The sequence below is a fragment of the Xenopus laevis genome, chromosome 2L, assembly GCF_017654675.1.
Source record: "Xenopus laevis strain J_2021 chromosome 2L, Xenopus_laevis_v10.1, whole genome shotgun sequence".
NCBI lineage: Eukaryota > Metazoa > Chordata > Amphibia > Anura > Pipidae > Xenopus > Xenopus laevis.
This window is the reverse complement of record NC_054373.1, coordinates 89,643,063-89,667,193: the sequence shown is the minus strand read 5'-3', so window position 1 is coordinate 89,667,193 and position 24,131 is coordinate 89,643,063. Positions and strand designations below refer to the sequence as shown.

General features: G+C 39.3%; 2 protein-coding genes across 3 annotated transcripts; both read right to left on the bottom strand.

Moving 5' to 3' along the window:
- Positions 1-7,064: 7,064 nt before the first annotated feature.
- On the bottom strand, positions 7,065-21,749 carry bsdc1.L (BSD domain containing 1 L homeolog). 2 transcript variants are annotated; one of them, XM_018245018.2, is made up of 11 exons: positions 21,615-21,749; positions 20,655-20,736; positions 18,138-18,254; positions 17,627-17,794; positions 13,803-13,857; positions 13,564-13,679; positions 12,544-12,612; positions 11,606-11,687; positions 10,634-11,065; positions 10,370-10,467; positions 7,065-8,174 (listed from the first exon to the last, which is right to left on the bottom strand). In XM_018245018.2, the coding sequence occupies exons 1-11, from the start codon at positions 21,623-21,625 to the stop codon at positions 8,142-8,144; spliced, it is 1,263 nt and encodes a 420-aa protein (XP_018100507.1). In that variant the 5' UTR covers positions 21,626-21,749; the 3' UTR covers positions 7,065-8,141.
- A 403-nt stretch (positions 21,750-22,152) lies between these two features.
- On the bottom strand, positions 22,153-23,188 carry olig4.L (oligodendrocyte transcription factor 4 L homeolog). Its single transcript, XM_018246734.2, has one exon. It carries the CDS (start codon positions 23,088-23,090, stop codon positions 22,452-22,454), a length of 639 nt encoding a protein of 212 aa, XP_018102223.1. The 5' UTR covers positions 23,091-23,188; the 3' UTR covers positions 22,153-22,451.
- Positions 23,189-24,131: the final 943 nt, after the last annotated feature.

The window sequence follows — 24,131 nt, the reverse complement described above, 5'->3', positions numbered from 1 at the left end:
GAGATAAGCCACTGCTGCTACGTTGTGTGATCTTATACAAAATTCTTCTGCCCATATCAGAGGTTCGAAAGCTGCCAATGCTTTCATAATGGTTCTCAACTCCATGATATTTAACTGCACTTTAGACAGATCTTTTTCCCAACAACCTTAAACCGACCACTGTTGGCATTGAGCGCCCCAACTGGTGGCTGAAGCGTCTGTGTAAATATTCAATGGCGTCTGTTCTAGAAGAGGGAACCCTCTCCGAAGATTTATGGCATTTTCCCACCATTTCATTTGGTCTCTTGCTTCCGCTGACAAGAAAATTATCTGTTCACCTTTTTGAGAGGCGAGCCACGGGGACACAGACGAGCCACTGTAGGGGGTGAATCCCACACTTTAGAGACTCCAGAAGTGAATGGGTAAAACTTCTCCATTCTAGGATCTACCGGAATCCTTCTAGGTCCCTTCTGCCATTCAGCTGAAAGCAACTCCTACACTTTTTTGTGCATAGGAAAAGTCTGCCTCTGTTTCTTAGACAAACACTATACTGAAAGCGCATACGTCGGATTCTTCTTTGGATGGAGACGCTATGTGAAACAACTGTGTAAAATTTTTTCCTTTATTGATCAAACTTGATTAAAATCACAAAGTCCAGATGTTTCTTAGACACAAAGACAGATGTAGCTGATTGCTCCTCATCTTGCTGATGCCTTAATCAAGGCTGGAATTAACTTAACATCAAAAAAGGGATTGGATTCATCCTCCGCCTCCTCTGAGTCTTGTTCCTCATAGGATGCCCATCGCTGCCTAGAACTTGATGGACCCGGCTGCACAGTTGCCTCCTTAATACCCTGTGTCACAGCCTGTGATATCCACAATAAAATATCTGCAGGGGAAGGATCAGACGCTGCAGACTCTGCCCCTAAAGGGGATGCTTGAATGTCATACTTTAGTGATTTAGATTTTTTCTTGGCTGGGGCAGATTGACCCAAATCTTTATCAAGCAGCTCCAGGATGCATTGCTTGCAGAGATATGGACTAATAATGCCTCTTTTCGTAGTAGTAACTTACTTGTAAAGTGACTCACCATAACCTGAGGGGGACAGTCTGCTAGGAGCTTGAACACTGTAAAAATACCGGGCTACAAGCAAAGATACTGGGAACGAATTTTTAAATTTGTCGCCAAAGAATCGGCACAGCGTGATTACTTCATTGTTCAATGCAAACCCGCGCAACCAGGAAGCCAGCCCCGCTGACACCAATGTCCCTGGCCGCTAAGAGGGACCTCCAGAGTGAATGTGCTAAGGCAAATGCTATACTGGAGCCTCGGGCGGAGAGAGGCAGAACTGCACCCGGAATCCAGCCCTAAAGAGGACCGGATGAGCCACAAGTAAAAAAAAACAAAAAAAAAAACAACTCGTAGGAGAAACTGCAGAGAGAGAAAAAAGAAGACAGAGAGGAAGTAGGTAGGCAGGGTTTTAAATGCTGCTAGGGAACACATCTGTGAGAGGGAGGAATACCCGACAGTTAATGCTGACCAGGGATGGACAGGGGATGGTATAAGGCCTGTGCAGCGTGCTACATCAGATCTTTCAAGACCACTCTGCGTAAAAGGGGTTGTTCATCTTTAAAAATCAATTTAATTATTCAGATACAATTTTTTTTTTTATCATTTGTGGTTTTTGAGTTGTTTATTTTTTTATTCAGCAGTTTTCCAGTTTGCAGTTTCCGTAATCTTGTCACTAGGGTTCAAATATGAATATGAATAGGATAGGGCCTGAATAGAAAGATGAGTAATAAAATATAGCAATAACGATAAAATTGTAGCCTTACAGAGCATTTGTTTTTTAGATGGGGTCACTGACCTCCCATTTGAAAGCTCGAAAGAGGCAAAAATGCAAGACCAATAACTCAAAAACTATAAAATATAGCAAAGTTGCTAGAAATTGCAAATGTGCTAAATGCATTTCCAGATATGCCTGTCTACATTCTTTTCTACTATCGGGCAGAGCATGTGAACAAAGGAGATGGAATGTTCACAGTGAGTAACATTATCCTGCCTGGCCACACAGGTCAATTACATTATACATACATTATACATTATTTGGCTAGTCACTAATAACCAAATAGCATTTAGCCAAATGTTTGCCTCCAGGCCAAGTTACATGTAAATCTCATAAGGGTAAGTCAAAAACAGTGCACCTACATTTTTTCTTTGTGTATGAAACCCAGTGAGTTCTTCATGAGCGGTCTGAGTAAAAGGTTTCTCACTTCTAACTTAAAGTGGACCTGTCATCCAGACATAAAAAGCTGTATAATAACAGTCTTTTTCAAATTAAACATGAAATCCAAATTCTTTTTTTTATTAAAATGTTCATAGCTGTTGTAAACTCATTTAAAAATCTCAGCTGTCAATCAAATATTGGCTGCCCCTCCTCTTTGCCTTAGACATCAATTACTTCATTTCATTCAGCACTTCCTAGATGTCACTGCTCTCCCCACATTCCCCCAGTTGTCTTATCCATTTAATTGTGTAGCCAGTGCACGAGGATGGCCAACAGGTCCCCCATTTTGGTGCACAAACAAGATTCTGAGATGATACAAGGCTTGTCTTGTCCACTGATTGCTATAATTATGAATTCCCAGACTGATGGAAACCCGATTCCAAAATAATAATACAGTGCTTAAAGTTAATTTTGCTTGACTAACATGATGAAATAGGATTTGTAATAATTGTGATGGGTCCCCTTTAAATATATCAGCCACACGTTTATCCCATATGTGACCCTCAGGGATAATATAATACCGGGTAACCCTAGACTTCATTCCTATTTTCAACTCAGAGAAGCCTTTACAAGGCAATTCCGATCTCAGTCATTAGTATTTGAGGACTATCCACTGATGAGGCTTGTAAGCTCTGAGACGCCGGCAAAGCTCACATCTCAGATCTACGGGCTGCTAGTCCGAGCCCAAACAGCCCCATTTCACCGAACCTACCTTAAATGGCGAGATACACTAGGGGATTTGGGAGAAGACCAATGGGAGGAGGCAACTGAGAACTTATACCATTTTCTGGTGTCCTCCCGGGATAGACTAATACAGTACAAATGTTTACACCAGGTTTATCTGACACCCACCAAACTTCACAGATTTGGTAAAAGGGATAGTAGCAACTGTCATAGATGTCAGACGGATAAGGCAGACTTCCTACACATGACTTGGCAATGTCCCCATATACAAAACTTTTGGAGAGCAGTCACAACCTACCTATCAGAGCAGCTGGCCCTTCCCCCATTGCTGTCTCCCCACTGTTGTTTGTTGGGGGTGTTGGAGGGAGTGGTTGTGTACAAGTATATGACTCTTCTCATTAGAGGACTACTATATTACGCAAAAAAGTGTATTATTATGAGATGGATGGGGCCTAGAGTACCCACACTGGGAATGTCGAATTGTCAAGTTAATTATGTTTTACCTATGATTAAACTTACCTACCTGGCACGGGGCTGTCCGGAGAAATTCGGGAAAATTTGGCAGCCATGGACTGAGGCTGAAGGCCTCAACGAATTGGATGCTTGAGATTGAATTAAAATGCAAATACCTACCTGAGAATTGTATGCATATTCTGATAAATATGAGTGAACCCCAGGCGGAACTGTCCCCCCCCATCTTTATCTCTGTGTTGTATTGTTAAAAGAAAATCAATAAAAAAGTTTTGTTTTAAAAAAAAAAATATATCAGCCAAACCGACTGTTTTAATAAAGGAGTTCTAACCTGTATTTGTTGCATTTCATAAAGACAGAACCCTGCCATATCCCTACAGATCTGTTGAATGCTCACTAGACTTTGATTCCTTTTCAATATGGCCTATAGGTAAAATCTTATATGTTTGCCTGGATCATTATATAGGAAATAACTCATACTGACTTTTTTTTTCTTATTACAGATGCATCCCTGTTCTGAATTCTTATTACATTTTTAGACTAATATTGTTTCAATAATTGTTATTTGGCATGACAGCATGCTACGCCTTTTTAAGATCAATATATATTTTCCACTGCGTAAGAGGGTGTTCAGTAAACAGGCACAGTTTTGTTTAAAAAAAACACTATGATGCTTTTGTTAGTCTTATTGCAATTAATTGGCTATTTATGCAATGGGTTATGGCTCCAGAGGAAAACTACTCCAGTTTTGTTACAGTATGGCTTGTGAATTTTGCAAACCATCTGGCCTGGCAGTAAAAAAAAATATGGCAGCCAGAAGCAGAAATAAAAGCAAAGCTCTCTGTTCTCCCCAGAAAAGAGCACCAGACACCATCAGGCCTTGCTACTACTGAAGCCAAGTAATCCAGTGGGTGACATCTAGTGGTGATTTTTAAATATGTGTACATTCATCAGTTGCTGGTTGCCAAACTCTCACAGTCACTAGACATAAATGTAAGCAATATGCAGGGAAGCTTCTAAAGAAGTTATAGCATGTTCTGGCTAGAGTAAGGATCAGTGCCAGTGTGTCTCTCCGTTTTGCCTGACTTTGCAGAGGAGGGTGGAGGAAAAGTATGGTTTTTACTTGCCCCTCCAGCTGGCCTATCCTCTACTCCAAATTCCTAATAGTGGCAACAGTACAAAAATGCCACGTTCACAAAATGTAGCTGTTTTTCACCTATTTGCTGTACTTTTAACAGAAATATTTGGTATAAGGCACAAGATTGTCCACTTTGAAGCACCCTAAAAAATCTCTACACTTACCCTACACCTTTCTTTTGGTCTTCATGGAACCTTTGAAAATGTGCCACTGTTTCTAATAAACATGATCTTTTTAAAATGAATGAATACATGATCTAAGGCATCATATGAGATTAATAAAATATTCAGTTACAGGTTTCCATTACAAATTTCTTTGCCCTTCACTGTTATTTTATCCTGTTAAGCTTTCCGGGTATTAAAGGGGTGGTTCACCTTGAAGTTAACTTTCAGTATGCAAGAGAATGGCCAATTCTAAGCAACTTCTCAGTTGGTTTTAATTTTTTTCTAATTTATAGTTTTTGAATTATTTGCCTTCTTCTGATTCTTTACAGCTTTCAAATAGTGGTCTCTGACCCCATCTAAAAAACAAATGCTCTGTAAGGCTTCTTATTTATTGTTACTGCTACTTTTTATTACTCATCTTTCTATTCAGGCCCTCTCCTATTCATTAATTATTTATCTTTTAATAGTTTTTAATTATTTGCCTTCTTCTTTTGACTCTTTCCAGCTTTCAAATGGGGGTTTTCAGACCTCAGCAGCCGAAACTATTGCTCTCTAAGGTTACAATTTTATTGTTGTTGCGTTTTATTTCTTCACTTTCTATTCAGGTCCTCTCTGATTCATATACCAGCCTATCAGTCAAACCCATCCATCGTTGCTAAGGTCATTTTGACCCAATTAACTAGATATCTGCAGCAATTCCAAAGTGACCAGCTGCTAAAAAAAAAAAAAAAAATTAAATAATTTAAAAAAAAAAATCAGTCTGAGAGTAACATGCTCTACATCATACTGAAAGTTAACTCAAAGGTGCACAACCGCTTTAAACACAAACAATCCGACCTGTACATTTATAAGGGGATCATTTTTTATACCCACCAAAACCCTTTTCCCTACTGCAGGTCTGGACTGGGAGTCAAAATAGGTCCTGGAATTCCAAATACAGAGGCCCAAATAGTCCTCCACCAGCCCACTAACTAGTGACTGTCAGACCTTACAGCAGCCCCTCTGGCATTTGCCAGAACCCACAGATTGCCAGTCCGGGCCTGCCCCACTGCATACAGTACATAGTAAGGGGATCAAAGGCATCCCTTTCATTTGTTCCCGCAATAAATCATCAAACCACACTGCTTTTTTTGCCATGAGAATGGAAAAAAAAAAACTCAGGTAAAAAAAGTGGTTTTTCCTATTACGCAAACGGATAACTAATATTTAGAATTAAAGCTGAAAGACAAATGGTAAGGGAAAAAGGCAATAAAACTAACCAACATGACCTTTTTGCACCACCGTATAGCTCTGTGCAAGCAATCTAGATTTTTGTGGCATCTGTCATATTGTACACTGTATTGATGAACATAGATCACTGTAATCTGAAGCTGCCATGCAGCATATAGAATTGACATGAGTCTCTCTGATATGGCTCTTATTATTAACATGTACTTATATAGCGCCAACATATTTCGCAACGCTGAAAGATTATGTATATATGGTTCCCCTATACCAAGAATGCATTGTGTATTGGGCTAATGTTATGACTCTGTAGTAATTATTGATAGTTATGGGCCCAGAATGCATGGGACCTGAAAATGGGTCTTTGGGTAATTTGAATCTCTATATTTTGTCTACTAAACATTAATTAAACCCAATAGGATGATTTTGTCTCCAATAAAAATCAATATCATCTTAGTTGGGATCAAGTACAAGATACTGTGTAATTATTACAGAGAAAATCATCTTTAAATAATTTGATTAAAATAGAGTCTATGGATGCTGGCCTTCCCATAATTCTGAGCTTTCTGGATGAGTTTCTGAATAACATATCCCATACCTGTATAACCTTACTGATATGTGCAACGCGCACTTCTCTATTGCACTGAATTTTAGAGTTTGAAAAAATGCAATGGACTATAAGTGTAAAATGCAGATGAAATGCATGGGGAAGGGTATGAGCTAGATGTATAAATATATAAGGCAATAATACTGTAAACTCTTTAAAACTTTATTCATCAGTAGATCTTTCCACCGATAGTGGTAATGAGCTTTTTATCTCTAGGTGTGAAATGCATTTCCAACACTAGAATTCTCTCCCTGAAGCCCTTGGTACTGGCAGATACATTAGATGGATTTAAGTAAGGGTTGGAAAGCCTTGTTTTTTTTATTCAGATCAGCTACATGTTAGGTAAGTTTTACCTGGGGGAAAGGCTGAACTTGATGAAATAAGTCTATTTGTCAACCTCAGTTACTGCATTACTTTGATTAAACCCCAAGCTTTGGCACGAATTTGGTTTCTTTGCAAATTAGTACAGTCTCTTTGTGTGGCTTATAATAAGAATAAAGACACAGGCATGCACCTCATCATTTCTTTAATAGCAGGCAAGTGCAAGTTTTGTAAAAGATTCTGAAAAAAATCTTAATTACAAAAGAGGGAGAAAAAAAAAGCTGTTAGAGCATCTGTATGCAATGTTTTTTTTTATGCTTTTGCTGGAAAACAGCCCCTTTTCCCTGCAACCCTATAACTTAAAATAGAATTTATATATATTTTTTTTATATTGCACAAACAATGAACAGGCCAGAAGGATGAGGAATTAACTATAAGAAAGGTTGCTGTATATAACTAAGGCTCATAATGCTTTGCAAAACTAGGATCCAGTTTTCAAGGGTGCAGTGTTGCAAGGATTACAAGCTTTAGCCAGTGAGAATGTAGAAGACAACGCCACACCCTCAAGAAATAAACTTGCTGCACAGTTCTGCAATTTATTTTAATCTATTCCCAGTCCCTGTTTTTATTAGTATTCTCCTGCCTTAATAAATGAAGATCTCTATCTACTCTGGTCACACAATGGAGACATCAGGAGTGTACATCTACACACTGTTTTTTGTCATACGGCCTCACAGTGCTGCCATACAGCAACTAAGCTTTAAACAGTATAAGACAAAGCAGCTGCAAGAACAGTGGACAAGATAGGCGCAGTTGAACTATGACACAAAAAGTTATGTCTATATTTAAAGGTCATCACAAGTCATCAATGAGGCAGGATGCACTTTACCAGCCTTCTGCTGCAAAGGCTTGTATTAGCAACCCCAATTCAAATTGGAAAATGACCCTTGCTATAACATATACTGGGCTGAGTCTTACCACTGGTACTTTTTAACCCCCCACTTGTGTTGACAGATATATGCAGGGCCCTAGCAATGAAGGGGTTATTATGCAAGCTGTAAATGTCAGAATCTAAGTAGGTAACCCCCACAGTGCCAGTGCAATCTGTCACTGGTTTCTGCCCGTGTTACATGTCCAGATGTAAAAAAGCCGGGCAATTGCTGTTTAATTGAAGCAGCACGTGGGTGACGATGAGAAGACAAACAGGGTCAGACTCCTGATATAATGTCCAAATGTACACGCAGTATACACCATCTGTACGTCATTCATTCCCAGTTTTCCCAGTCCTCGTCTTCCACCTAGAAAGCAGCAGAATAAATATTTTTTCAATAAAGCTAGTTCGCTGATGAATAAAGATGATCATTGCGCTACAATGGATGAACAAACAGTATCCGAAATTAACAGATTTAAGGGCAGTTTGATTAAAGGGTGGTAAGTATGGCACAGAATTGGGAGTTATAATCGAGATAATAAGATATACGATATATTTCTGGCATTAATAACACCAGAATACTATTTAACCTTTCGTCTAATTGCTCACCAAAAAATAGCTTTCTAGATAGATAGTCTAGGGTATAGTCTGGGGTAAATCTGAAACTGCCCTGAGTTTATTATTTCCACCAAGGTTCAAACCAAGCTTTGATATTGACACAAAAAAAAGGCATGTTAGGCCTTTGATAATTGTAGCAAGATATTTTGTTTACAAGGGACCCAGCCATGACTGCACATTTTCATTATACCTGATTCACCCCCACCTCACCAATCACACATCTGCCGAAGCACATGTCCCTGTATCCACAAACACAAGACAGGAACATCAGAGTTACATTGATCTGTACTCTATAAGAATCTGGCAATAAAAATGGTTCATATGGTTGTTGTTGCCATATTTTGATTTTGTGCACCATCTGCATCCAACTCTTAAACAGGACAATTATAGTTTTAGAGCAGTGGTTTTCAAACTCTGGCGCTGCCCTCCCCTAGCAGCACATAGAATAGTGGCTAGGGGTGCAAGCAGTGGCGTAACTAGATATTACTGGGCCCCACAGCAAATTATTTTTCAGGCCCCCAAAATGTTTAGAGGTTGACTTGTTTCTCCAATATCTATTGAAATTGTATATGAATTAGGGCCTCGCGGGGCCCCTATACCTCCTGGGCCCCCCTACAGCCGCAGGGTCTGCTTCCTCTATAGTTACGCCCCTGGGTGCAAGGACTGAAGGCTAATCTGTGTGAGATTCAGGAATAAAATGTATTTTCTCTCCTAAATACACCTGAAGCCCAGTTTGAAGGTCAGTTATGAGATTTGGAATAAATGTGGCTGTTGTTGAAACAATGGGTGTTATACCAATGTTACCTATACCTCCAACCTCCACCAAGGGTGGCTTGAACTGAGAAAGTCTGACAATCAGTGTTTTTTTTGTGGGTCGGATACTTTTAATTATGCACCCTAGCCAGCAATCCCCTTCCCAAAGCAATGCACTTTATGTCCACCCTTTCTCCACACAGACACTGAGTAAATGAGGTTATTTCCCCAATATGCAGGAAATTAACTTTATTTAAATCAGGGCCATCTGCTTATAAGGGTAGCATTATGGAATGCAGTATACTACCAACAAGTGGAGGTGAAGCCATGGGAACAACAGAAGAGGAAAAGTGCACATGTAAGACACGAGTGTATGCATTTCAGCACCAAGTTCCTCTTTGTGTGCTTGCACGTGAGTGATGCAGTGGTTCTGGATGCAAACACAGAAAGCACTGATTTCCTTAGGGAATGATTCTTGGCCTGTGTTTATCAGCCCAGTGTGCCCTTGACCTTACTGTCAAAATAATGTAGTTAAGCAGTGTGATGGCATACTAGTAGTGCAGGCTGAAAAGCAGCCCAATGTGTCCTTGGCCTAAAAAACTAGTGAAAAAGATGTAGACCTTTGAACATGTGTATTTCTTCTAAATATAAAGCAGCTTAACTCAACAAACTAAAAAGTGTTATATAATGATGCTCCTGTGCTGGACGGAAGCACACGAACAGTGGCCTGTGTTTAGCTAGCTCAGAGTAGCATATGCTTTTTCTTCTATTGTGATAACATTTGGTATATGCTGTCTTTCTTTACTTTTTCTTACTAACTACAGGAAGATCCTTGCCCTGTCAATGTAGATTTTGCCAAGTTCTAGTTCTGGTGTTACATGTAGTTGTGTGAATGTGTCAGTGGAGGAAAGGGTTGTTTGGAGTACAAGTAATACGAAAATGAAATCCACCACCAATCTGTTGCCTCAGGAATCCTTCTGACTGCTTTATCTTGGAATATAGTTTAACATAAATACTACAGTGGTTTAATAGAATATTGTGTTTTTTTATGTTATATACAAGTATTAACAGGGAAATAAAATGATACAGATTTATATCAAACATACAACTTATTTTGTAATTTTATATATTTAATTCTTGAACATATGTGTATCACTATCCCACGTTAGCAGTATTTACAGGCATACCCACCTCACCAGAGACCTCAACCGTAGATAATGCCAACTGCACTTCTTCCTCTGTCATGTCAAATTCCTTTTCCCAGTCTTCACTTATATCTGTGCTGGATCCTAAGAAAATTAAGGAATCAACAGATGAATATACATTATTATTAATTCCAGCAAGGAAATAACATGCAGAAGAACAATGTCCAGCAAGTATTGTAGATGCATAGGATGTTAGCAGAACAGAGGAAATAGTGATTTGTGTACTTTTCTTTGACTATATGAAACTTACCTTTTTGGCCATTGTTAGAAGGGGTAGATTTGCCACTGTCACTGTTCAACTCAAACACACGCAGATCAGATGGTGGATCTTCTCTTTGAGTTGCCATCTGTGTATTAGATTTTCCTGTTTTTTGCTCTAGAGGAGCAGGTGCTGATGTTTCGTCTGTTCCAGCTCCAGTATTCTCCTTGGTTACTGTAAGTGTGCCAGGACTGGGTTCTTTTGAAGGGGTCTGCTCAATATATTCTGGGTTTGCAATTTGAGTAATAGGGGAAATGCTCTCACTGCTCTCTGAAGGGCTGGTAAAAGATGTGTGGTCTCTGTTCAGCTCAGCCGTTTTTTCTGATTTGTCTTCAACATGCAGGGTAGGAATGGTCGGGGTTGATATCACATATTTCTCTTCCAGTTTGAGGGCAGGTGCTGAGCCAGCTCCCACAAAGTCCTCTGCAGACAGAAACGGAATTATTAACTTTCCAAAGCTAAAGCAAATACTATAGATTGTGCTTCTGCAACAGGATTGGTGAAACAGAAACATGCTAAGGCAAACATTTGCAAACAGACCCATTGACTGATCATAAGCAAAAGAAATAATAATAATGGCTACAAAGATGCTATGAAAGGTGTTTGTCTTGTTTATACTTCCAACATATTTTGCTGGAAATGTATTTAAGCACTTGATTATGTTCGATAGAGGTAACTTGAAACTGGGCATGTTGAGTTGTTACTAAAATAAAAATCCTAACCTTCCTAAAAAGTTGTCCTGGCAACTGTTACCAACCTATAACTCCCAGCATTCCCTCAAAATGTCAGGATGTGGGGGAACGGAGAAATGACATTTATGAACAGACTGCACCAGATGTATGATATAGATTGCTGGAGAAGGGCATGTGTGTCAGTTACAGGTTTGAACGCCGGGAGAAAGCAAAATGAAAATATGGAAGGAAAGGGTAAAGAAAGACACAACAGAGTATGCTAGAAACTCACCCTCTTCTTCCTCCCATGTTGGCTCCTCAGAATGTACACTCTGATCAGCCCTCTGCTTAAGGGCATCTCTCCTTGCCTCCTCCTGTCCAGGGAAAGACATTTTCAATGTACAATGATCAGAGATATTACACTAAGGGGCTGATTTACCAACTTTTAAATCCAACTCCACATTTGAACAAAAATCACATTTATATATAATTTATTCAATAATTATAACTGGAATATATATATATATATATATATATATATATATATATATATATATATATATATATATATATATATGTTTTAAAGAGGGTGGCACACCACTTCTACTCTCTACCCATGTGCGCAGTAAAATACAGCATTCAAAAAGCCCAGCAACTCCAGGATTTTTGTGCAAAACAAAAACATTACATTTATGTGAGCTTATCCAGCCAACGTGATGTTTCAGTCCACTCTGGGACCTTTCTCAAGGATGTATAAGCTTGCATAAATATAATGTATATATATATATATATATATATATATATATATATATATATATATATATATATATATATATATATATATATATATATATATATATATATATATATATATATATATATATATATATATATATTCTTTTTATGTACAACTGGTTTGTCCCCTGGAATGTGGTTTTTACTGCAATAAACTAAAGCCCTGCTCTGAGGTGGTGAAAAATAATAGACTCCTCAATCAATTTGTAATTGTGGCTCAATAGGGCTGGCTGAAAAATTCCATTAGCCAAGGACTGCATCAGGCCATGGAGGCGACCCTCTTGTGATCCAATCACTGGTCCAAGGGCCAACTAATCAGATCAACTTAATGTGGTCCCCTAGTATGTACAGCTTAACCAGAAAGAATTTGATGATGCATGGCCTCAGGAAGAAGGAGGTAAACCACCACAGCATTGCTTATTTTGCAGAACCTACCTGCTCCAGCTGGTGGACTTTATAGAAGTACCTCTGCCAGAATTCAGAATGGGACACAGCTGCTGGCACCTAAGATAGAAGATTCCACAACTCACTTTAACACCACACCATAGAAAGAGCAATGTTAACAATGGTCAACAAATTTCAGTAGTATCTTTATTCTTATCAAGTTAATTATAAACAATGCAGTTAATGGAATTATAGTTATTATTGGATCCTTTGGCATGCACACCGTGCATGGCAAGTCATTTAGTAAACATTCGTTTAGCCTGTAAGCTGAAAGGGTACTGGACATAAAGAATTTTTGTTTCAAGGAATCAACCTCCAGCCTTTTTAAGAAAAATTGCCACAGTGTGCACCTCCTGTGTTAACGTGTCAGTGCTGTATAAATAAAGAACAATAAAGCCATAACAGAAATTTGCACCAAACCAAACAAAGTTAAGCTGGACATACCTGTGAAAATCTGCTAAACAGATCTCTGCATTAACTGCATTAATGTGCCAATGAGGTCCTCATCTGATTTTCAAACCTGTCTTATAGATATTTGGCTAATTTTTGGCCAGACAGACAGTCCTAAGAGCCCTGTATGGATGTCACTATCTTGCCGACTATCTGAAGGAGCTGAGTGGACAGCTTTTATTGGCCCAAACAAATTAAAGGGCCAGTAACACTAAAAATTATTAAGTTAAAAATATATTCTATACCCCTCTAACAATGCATCTACTCTGCACAATGTTTTGTATTTCAAGTGCTTTATGTTCAATTACCATTAAAAAAGTTTTCTTCCTGATCTCTAAAAAGGCGATAGGGCAACTTCAGTTGTGCCAGACACCTACATGCGTGCTCCACAGCAGCTCCTGACATCACCTCCTCAAACCAGAAGCCAGTTGCTAAAGCTTTAGAAAGGATTTTTAGGGTTACTGGTCCTTTAACTGCTATATAAAAACGCACAGTGCTGTGATAAATACTACAGGAAGCAGGTGACTGGAGCTTGGGAGGGAAAAATATTATATAGCTTACCATTTTGGTGAAAAGAGCACGGATAGATGGGCTTGTTACCAAAAGCTCAGAAATTTCTGCTTTTCTTTGTTCTGGGTCCCAATAAGCAAGCCATGCATCAAACTCTGCAGGGAAACCTGAAAAAAAAAAACAAGCAATGTCAATGATATTGGCAAGTAGCTTTTACAGGTACAATTTTTATAGATCACTATTAAGCGAGTACAAATAATACATATTATGTTGTAAGTTCAGGGTATTACCATCAGGCTCATTGCAGTAAGTGGCAGGATCTGACTGCAAACTGTACAAGCGTGCCTGCAAGAGAGACAATTTTTACAAAACGAAAACATAAATGGGTCCAGTATTCTAGTCTCTAGTAGTTCTAGTCTTCTAGTAACCAATGTTCCTTCAAATTTAGAAGCCAGAACACACAACACTGTGGTGCACTGTGTGAAAATACATAATTTAGTACTTCTCCAGAACCACCTACCTCTCGGCACACACAAACATAAACCAGGCTATACATGTAAAGATCCGCTCATTAGGTGTGGTCGCCAGAAGAACTTTGTGACCAAAACCCGCCATTTTAGTGTAGTTACAGGTGATTTCAGTCATGTCAATGTGCAAACATACAGGGCAGTATCGGGCCGAATCAGTTTTTTTTTCTGCCTGCAGAGAACTCTTAGCGTGGTCCTAACAGATGCAGACACTATCACTGTATCTCTTCAGAATGAGGGATCAGATACCTAATAGATAGTATTAATGTGCCTTTTCTATAAAAGCGCAACTGAATGAATTCATGTCTAAAGCAGGGTTTTTTTTTTTACCTTTAATCAAATAGTGCAGTGAACACAGGCTCTGAACAGGTCCCATTGGGAAGAGGAAACTCTGATTATGTTGGAGTCGCCTGTCCTATTTCCTTAGAGCAGACATCAAATTTTGACCATTTTTATTGCTGCAATTTGTTTTTTTTAAAGATCAGGCACATATTTACTAATGTTGTCCACAGTATAATTTATCTTTCACATCAGTCCCTGTACCAGTGGCCATCAGAAATGCATGCAAGCAGTGGGAAAATATCAACTCTGCATAGAATGTGCCCTGGTTGGAATCAAACCTGAGACTCCAGTTATAAAAGCTGCAATGCAAGAGACTGTACAACGCCTGATTCCATACTTCTGCAACAGAATCAAATGAACAAACATCACCCTTTGCTTTGGACTTGTATTTGTCTAGTTCTTTGTCCAGCTGCTTGGTGGGATCTGACATGCAACTTTACTTGCTTTATACTGTGGATTAAGGACCTGCCCATTTGTAAACTTTGCAATCACTTCATTGCTATTCCTTTTTGCTCTTTCCCATCAGGAAGATGTTAACCCTGCTTGTCTGCTGCGCCTTGTTGTCACTTTTTCCATGACACCCATTGAAGCTCTTTTTGTGCTTTAGAGATGCTTGCAGAGAGGGTCTTTTCTCCATCTGTCGAGAAACTCTTCCATCTCTTGCTCTCACAAAGTTTTGATACTGCTTTATGCTTTGGATATTCACAGGGATTTATTATTTATTCTCCTGGGCATTACTGAAGTGTTCATTCAGTGACAGTTCTATCACCATGTTATAGATAGGTGGGGCAGCCATCTTTATGCCCAGTTCACTGAATGGACCTGCAAGCCTATGCTGCTACCTCTGTAACTTATAGCCAAATGGCCAGAAAGAGGGGCCTCCTGCTGTTGAATGAGTAAACAATACTCTACCTTTCCTTACAATATCATCTCCTGTAATTGCATCTGCACTACGACACTACAGTGATGCTGCAAACGGTGCTGCATCATTTGTAGTGATTTAGAGATCTGAAACCAGACAAACGTTAACTTGATTACACATCCATTGCTGCCCCTCCTCCCTAGAGTAGATGAAAAGGTCTGCAGTCTTACAAACACTTCAGTTTCAACAATTGTTTTTAAAACATATACCACTGTATTACAGACAGGGCCGCCATTAGAAATCACGGGGCCCCGTACAACAAAATTTTTGGGGCCCCCCTGGGCCCCGCCCACACTGACGACCAAGCTCCACCCCATATCCCGCCCACTCCACCCCATATCCCGCCCACTCCACATCGCAGTTAAAAGACCACACAGACATCAGCGTTAAAAAAGTAAACCCCCCCCCACACAAGTTGTAAAAAGCTATTGATGGTCAGGGCCCCCTTATAAAAAATTGGGGCCCCAAAAAAAAAAAAAAAAAAATTTTTTTTTTTTTTTTAAAAAACGTTTTTTTTTATAAGTTAAAAAAAAGTGGGGCCCCAACAAAAAAAATGTAAAAAAAAACTAAAAAATAAACAAACATTGGTGGCAGGGGCCCCCTTACAAGTTAAAAAAATTTGGGGCCCCAAAAAAAAATTTGAAAAAAAAAAAATTTTTTTTTGAAAAAAAACTGGTGGCAGGGGCCCCCTTACAAGTTAAAAAAATTTGGGGCCACCAAAAAGAAAATTAATTTTTTTAAAAAAAAAAAACAATGGTGGCAAGGGGCCCCTTACGAGTTAAAAAAAAAATTGGGGCCCCAAAAAAAAAGTTTTAAAAAAAAGATTGGTGGCAGGGGCCTATAGAATATTAAAATAATACATTGGTGGCCAGGGGATTAAAAAAAACAAAAAACCACAAACTGTTGTTCAGTAGGATTGAACTCATGGCTTCAGTACTTCAACTTCGCCTCCTTTCGTGACTTCGGGTCTTTTCACCGCTTCAGGACTTCAATTTCGGCTGTTTTCGTGACTTCGGGTCTTTGCGCTGCTTCAGGACTTCGGCTGTTTTCGTGACTTCGGGTCTTTTCGGCGCTTCGTGACTTCGGCTTTTTCCGTGACTTCGGGTCTTTTCGGCGCTTCGTGACTTCGGCTTTTTCCGTGACTTCGGGTCTTTTCGGCGCATCGGCTTCGGCTTTTCGGCACTTCCGCATTCGGCACGCAAGAGGCAAGACGTACGGCTCGGGCGCTCGTAAGGGGGGCCCGGATCTTCAAAAAATGTAGCGCTGCCGGGCCCCCCTTCATGCCCGGGCCCGGTACGCTTGTCCCCCCTGTCCCCCCCTGATGGCGGCCCTGATTACAGAACCCAAATACACACTATGGCAAATTTATCAGTAGCCATATTACAGCTTTTTAAAGAGATACTGACACCAGAAATTAAACTCTTTTTACATCTATCATGATATTGCTATTGAAAGCAACATAACTTTGCCATAATGTATTTGCACAATGTTTTTACATTACCTGTCTGATGCCCCATGTTCCTCTATGAGGGGTCTGCCGTATTTGTGCAGCAGGAGTCCGTTAGCATTAGAAACTCTAACTGACAGGCTGAGATGGGAAAGTCGGGTTGGCAAAAGTGTCAGGTTTAGAAACTTCAACTAACAATTGCTTACAAAAAACAAACCCCTCAGCAAAAAACAATCAACATGACCTATGGGTAACTTTTAATACATTCATATTTTAAAAAGCAGTTTTTTAGTGTCAGTATCACTTTAAAGTGCCACCCATTTAATGTTGGCCAAAATTTTTTTGTAAATTGAGCCTTGGGATGAGAGATTAAATTAACATATCAACTCAAGTGCTGACATGAATGCAACTACTTTTGGAGCACACTGAATTCAGTACGCTTTTATTTCACCCATTACACTGCTGGTATATATGCACTAAATAAAATAAATGCACACTACATCAAAATGTACAACTGACTGGCCACTAAAACAGACTGTATAGACATACGTGCCAACACCATGAATAATATGCACTGTAAGTGCATTTTATGGATACACACAATTGCAATTAAGATGACGTATTATGGTGGTGCATACAAATCATTTTTCAGACTCACCCATCTCACTGCATACAATATAATTTATTGGCATACAATATAATTTATTGGAAGAAAATGTTAGCCATGTTACACCATAAATTGGAAGAATGCCAAGACTGGCTATACTACATGAATGAGTCTGCTCAGCTCAACAACAATATTAGAATAAATCCCTTAATGTAGCCAGAGAATGTTCTACGTGTTCAGTCAATGTAGAAGAAAACAGATAGCTGTACCTTGGTACCGTCATATAGTTCTGTTGTACCAGACGGGGTAGCCATAAGAGTGATGACATCACAGTCAATGGTTTTGTCAGGAGAAGGGGCAAATGTGTCTGAAATTACACCTAGGAAGTCAGACAACCCTTTCTTTACTTTCTCTGTGGTCCCAGAAGATCCCTCCACCTGCAAATACAGAAAAAGCAGTTGATCACATTTCCTGAAGCTACAGCTGTATGGCAAAACTATAGCATTTTTCATATCTGGAAACTTGCATCATCTACATTATAAACAACTGCCACGGGAAGAAACCTAACACCTATGCAATAAGAATGAGACATTTAATAACATGTTAACCATTAGAAGCAAAACACATTTTAAACAAATATCTATAATGTATTAATGTTGTGCATTCATTTTGTGTACAATGATCCTATTCATACCAACCCCTGCAGAACGTTTGCTAATGTCATGAGAGAGTCTGACTATGACAAAATGGGGTATATCATGCCCAATGATTCATACTTACAACTAGCTTCTCCTTGACTACACTGGCTGTTGCTGCGATAGTGCATGCCGTATCATGGTGTACAACACGGGAAAACTCTGTTAGGTCCCTCTTCATGAATTCCAGAGTCTCTGCAGACTAAAAGCAGACACATAACTGGTAAGAAATTGTACGTACATCGCAACATTATAAGTAACATTAAAGGAAAACGATACCCACAAAATGAATACTTAACCAACAAAAAGTTTATATCAAAGTAGGTGGCCTATTAACGAATCATACCAAACTGGAATATATATATATATATATATATATATGTATTATCAAATCAAAACCTGTATTAGGTAAAGCATGTATAGCCATACATAGCATGTATAGTTATACATTCTTTATCTAATACATGTTTTTTGATTTGATAATACCCTGTGGTTGCTGCTTCTTCTTTGTAAATGTATATTGATATTTAACCGTGACCTGGAAGCGGTTTGCCAGCCATTGTGCAACTATATTATATATATATATATAAAATCAAATAAGATCCACACTCTCAGGACTTATAAATATTGAAAAATTTATTGTTAAAACACGGACTAACGTTTTGGCCCACTCCAAGGCCTTTCTCAAAGTGCCTAATTAACATTATTATAGCCTTAAATAGACAGACTGGCGGGAAAGCAGCTAATGTAACACAAACGTGTCAATCTCGTCACCACTCAGCGACTCCCCCTCAGGCAAAGACTATTAAAATACATACATAACATATGGACTCTACACACCACAAATATAGATAAAAACCTAGTAAAGACATTGCTTCTGAACCGGAGTTAAAAACAAGATACAATGTAATATTGAACGTTGCCACTTCTCATGTTAACTATAACAATAATTTAACAATGTTGCCATATTAGTATAGTATCAATCTCTGAGCTATGTTTAGAGAAAGGGGATTTATCTCACGATCATTGTGTTATGGGATAGATCCTATATTCCTCATTAACTCACAATGATTCCCTAGAGTCCCCTCAAGTGAATTTAAATCTGTACAGTGTTCCTGCGTAATATCATGCTGTTGTTGGTCTCACCAATACGGATTATCACTAATCGTCTGCACCTCTGTTTCGATGTCGCTCTCTCCACCCCTCCATTACATTAAATTAATGGCACCCGTGACTTTGTGTGCACACATGTAGCTCCGCACACTGTGGATCCCCATTTCTGATCCCTTATATGCTTGTTCTAAATGGGGTCTCTGAACCGCTGATCTCTAGCCATGTCATAAGTGTTTAAGTGCCGTCTATTTCATGGATACCCACTTAACCCGTTGATGCCCTTAATTATATTAATCAATCAATTGAATTAAGGGCATCTTTGTTGGTGGCTTTAAGGCTAATGGCACAGGTGTTTTGCCTGCCACTTATACCAGATTGAAAACAGTGACATAATTATCCTCAAATACGCAGGTGCTCCAATGAATGTTTGTCAGCAGAGGTCAGTGTGCCACCACTACATGTGTTCAGAAATGGGTGCTTTGAGAACCACTGTTTTCTGCCTGATGGTAGCAGCGGTCAAAACCCGATATGTGCAATTGTGCAGCCTTAGGGTCTGGCCACACGAGCGGATTCGGGGAGATTAGTCGCCGCAGCGACAAATCTCCTCTTCTTTGGGCGACAATCTCCCCGAACTGCCTTACCCCTGCCCTTCGTCGGCTAAAATGAAAAACGCATGGGGGAAGGCACATGTGGTGCTTTGTTTTCCAAAGTCTCTACATTACGTTAAAGTTAATTTAAAGGGTAATAATGCCTTTTAAGGGGAACTCTGGCTTCCAAACCAAAATTTGGTAAATAGGCCCACATAACACAGAATCCCCTAATACACCCATCACAGTTACCGGTTTCTTCAAAAAGTATGAACAAATGCCGTTTTCTATGCTGAAATCCAGCTGTTTAAAAATTCTTTTCTTTCTGCATCATTTGAAATTCTGGCAGGGAAGGAGGGACTAAACACTGATGTTACAAATTGTAACAACTTCTCCACACAACATGCAGGAACTATATAACCCACAATGCATTGCACTGTGATGTTCCATTCCTTATTAAAATCATGTGGGGTTTGGAGGATGCAGGCTGAGGACAACTGGCTGCTGATACAAAGTAACAGTAGTCAGCCAGCTTACCAAAGTAGTCAGACAGATGAGAGCAGGGGGCTAAGCTTAGGGAACTGTTCCAAACCATTAAAAATCATGAAAAGTCTGCATATTTTTTAATTGATGTATATTTCAAAGTTGCTTGAAATTATGTTTACTTTTCAAAAAGCTTAAATTGTTTGTGCAGAGTTGTCCTTTAAGGGAAGTTTTAAAAAAGTTTAAATAAAAATAATTGTCTCAATGATGGTAAAAGTCTTAGCATGAAGATATTTTTCATTATCAATCATTTCTGGAAAATCTATACATAATCTGTGAATATTTCAATAGGCTCTTCTATATAAGAGGACTGTATTTTATGCTTACAGAGCTTTCATTTTTATTACACTGCCACTTACTTTGTCCCGTACAGAAGTGTAACTCTGCTGTAACCAGCTTCTCCACCAGCTTCCATCCTCCCTGCAAAAAAACCCATAAGAGCTGAGAGAGAAAACAAAGCACAAAATGTAAAAGCAATTAAAAAAAATATTTAAAACAAAAGAGACTATGATATTCATCTTGGCATGTGCTCACTCATGGCATGCTTCATTCTTTCTAAAGAGAGAGGGACATACTGATACTTTATAAAGGATTATAATAACAAATGGCTTTAACAGATGACCGTATGATAAAAGAAAAGGTACATAAGCATTTTTTTGGGCAAATAGTATGAATCGGTATGAAGACTACAACTGTGTGTTCTCACAAATTAATAATTCATTCTTAAGTAAAATAAAGAGTGTGATGTGGGCAAAGAAAAAAAAAAAAAACTTTAGATCCCTTATTGATTTATTCAAAAAAAGATTTTCTAAGTTGCCAGTATAGTATTTGTGAACAGGTTGTGAAGGAGGCAGGCATTTTACAGCAGGCAGTTGGGGAAGGCTGCGATGAGGAGGTGACACAGGGGAAAAACAAAAACATCTTTAGGCATCTGATTAAAGAGACTGCCATTAAGGAATGATTTCGTGTTGGATCTTGTGATAGAGCGTTCTGCTATTGAGATAGGTGCAGCATCTTAAAAAAGACGCACCAATAGCCTCGCAACAGCTGATTCCAGTGCGATTACGGAATTACAAATAGAATGAGAGGCTTGTCATCAGCCTGAGTTTCTCCGATCGTTTTCCCATTACAACCAGAAGCACTCGGTGTCTGGCGTGGGGATGTGTGAGTGGGGCATGTGGTCGCGGTGGGGGAAATTGTGGTACGAGGAGCAAATCGGACCTCAGTGATCTACAGTATACTGCACTTCTACTACTATAACGAGGTTTACACGAATCAGTCGTTTTTCAGACTCCCCTGCCAACAAACCGGACTCTCACCCTTCTGCCATCTTCACTCTGTGACATCACCAATATTTACCGACCTCTGACCCCTAGTTTCCGGCGCTCCCCTTCAGGAGACCGGAAGTGCGGAGGTGGAGTTTGTTAGGGAGATGGGAGGAGATAAAAACCTCCCATTGGTGGGGTCGGGAAGTTGTATAACTAGAACGGATAGTGGCATATACAGAGAACGATTGAGAATTGGAGTGTTGGTAATCGTGTAAAAAAAATTTAACTTCCCTCCACATAAAACACAGTGGTGCGTATTGCCTAATAGTGGGATAGTTGCCTCAGTCAGTGCCATAGCAACCAGATATTTGATTTCCAGCCTTGCGTCTACTGCAAGCTGAACCAATGAAAATGCTTATTGGTTGATATGGGTTACTATGCAGAGGCAATTTGTTCCAGTGTTATTACAAGAGCCTCTCTCTCCCTCTCACGCACTTCTGTACACACGCTGGATGATATAAATTGTACCTTTAAAGGGAACACATTTGATTTACTGCCCTATAAATATATACAAGAGACAACATGTACATAGATTTTTACATTTTATTTATAAAAATTACACTCTATATATGTACAGTAAAATATTAATATATATGAATACCATTTAGAAAAGCAACAAAGAAGCACTGCATTGAAAACAGAGCGCGGGGCACCCAGGAACAGAGAGTACTACAGATACACAGTACATTAATGTCCTTTGGATATAAGCAGTTTCACTCAAGGAGCCAGACGAAATAAAACTGATCTTTGAGCCCTGGGTGGGTTGATTTGTGAAAAGTTTAGGTTACCTGCAAGTCACAAAAAGTTCAGTTCTTTCTCCCCCACTGATTATTTTCTGGGTCTTGAAAGTGAAACAGCATCAGCAGCAGTCCTTGGTGGTGGTTGTGGCAGATACTGGCAAAGGTGGCATGGGCATGGCAGCCCAAGAAAATGTTGAGCTGTAGCAGAAGGTTGGCAAATATCTGAAGAGGACAAACTTAAATAAGTGGCATAGTCTGATGTTGGCAATGTTCCCATTACTGGGGGTAGTTGTGGCACTCGGGTGGATAGAGAGCTGGGACACCCTGGAGCACGGTGAGTTCCATATACATCATTGACCAGCCTTTTCATTTCCTCTACAGAATTAGACAACATAACTATGTAGTTTCGAGCCAATATCAAGGTGGAAATTTTGGAGAGCTTTCGCACAGAGGGGTCGTGGGAGTATGGCATCACTTCCCGCAGACCATCCATGGCTTGGTTGAGGTCATGCATGCGTTGTCTTTCGCGACTGTTCACCTTTAGACGAAGCTCGTGTAGATTGTCTTGGGTAAGTTCAGTCTTGCCAGCTTTTACTCTCGCTCTGGTAGCCAGTCTCTGTCCCACACTATTATGTGTCTGGAACATTGCCCCAGTCAAGAACTGGGGGCTTTCTCCTCTGTCAAATTCTGGTGAGGAAGATCTGCTTGAAAGACAGTCTGAATCCATTCTAGACCAGTTGGCAGCAAACACTCAAAGATTCAGGAACGATTGAGAGTCTGATACATGTGGTTACTAATCCACTAGCAACTCTGCTTGCACTGGAGTCCTTTCTCTGCTTCTGTTATTTATATACAGCTCTTCACAATAGGTACAAAGAAGCTCCCCAGTGCCTTGTTTGATGTCCTAACCAATCACCAGGAGTCAAGAAAAGCAGAGCAATTAACATTTAGCTAAGGCGTTGAATTCTGCTATTCTTACTAATGTCCCACGGTCTCATACAAAAGTGAAATTCATATCACTTTGTGTATATTATGGTAACATTTTCTCAAGATGCAAAACTTCAGTGATAAAGATAAAAAATATATAAAATAGCAATAGCAAATAGCAATATGTCTCAGTCTATCCATTAGATTGTGTTAGCCCAGCAGCCTGGAGCTAGAAAGTGACTGGAATTTTAGTTCATCTGATGTTTTTGTCTGTGTTTGGATTTTTAAACTAACGTAATTTCATTCATAAAAATGAAACTTGAACTTTCCAGACTGCATCTGTCCTTATTGGAGGTGGTCAGTTCTAAAGGTGAAGGCACAAAGCAACTAAATATATTATTTTGAAGCCACTGACAATGGCTGAGGATGGTGGGAACTGAAATGCCACATGCACTATATCAGTGCACAGAAAATTAAAATTCAAGCATATCTGAGTTAAATGTTATTGCTGCTCAAGGTGCATAATAAAGTGGGGTTTTTCTAGTGAGCCATCAATCTCTGTCTGGACCATGTGTCTGTGTCTAATAAGTACAAGATGTCCAAATGATAAAATACAGATTTTTTGCCCTAGATATTATAGGAACTTTGGCTTAATGCCTTGATGTAGCGACATTTCCATAATCTTGAATCCAGGGGCGCACAATCCAAATGTTGAGCCTCAAAACGGGGAAATGAACAGAAACATTTCAACAACTTTAGGTATGGCATGTACTTTACACAGAGAAGTCAACTAACCCCATGTCATTAGGGCTTAACTTATAGGTTGAGACCCAAAAATGAG

Coding starts and splice junctions, on each gene's coding strand:
- bsdc1.L (XM_018245018.2), bottom strand. Junction 12,613..13,563: donor GTGCTCTTTTCACCAAAATG/GTAAGCTATATA, acceptor CTTCTATCTTAG/GTGCCAGCAGCTGTGTCCCA. Junction 11,688..12,543: donor AAGTCCACCAGCTGGAGCAG/GTAGGTTCTGCA, acceptor TTCCCTGGACAG/GAGGAGGCAAGGAGAGATGC.
- olig4.L (XM_018246734.2), bottom strand. CDS start 23,090: ATGGATTCAGACTGTCTTTCAAGCAGATCTTCCTCACCAGAATTTGAC.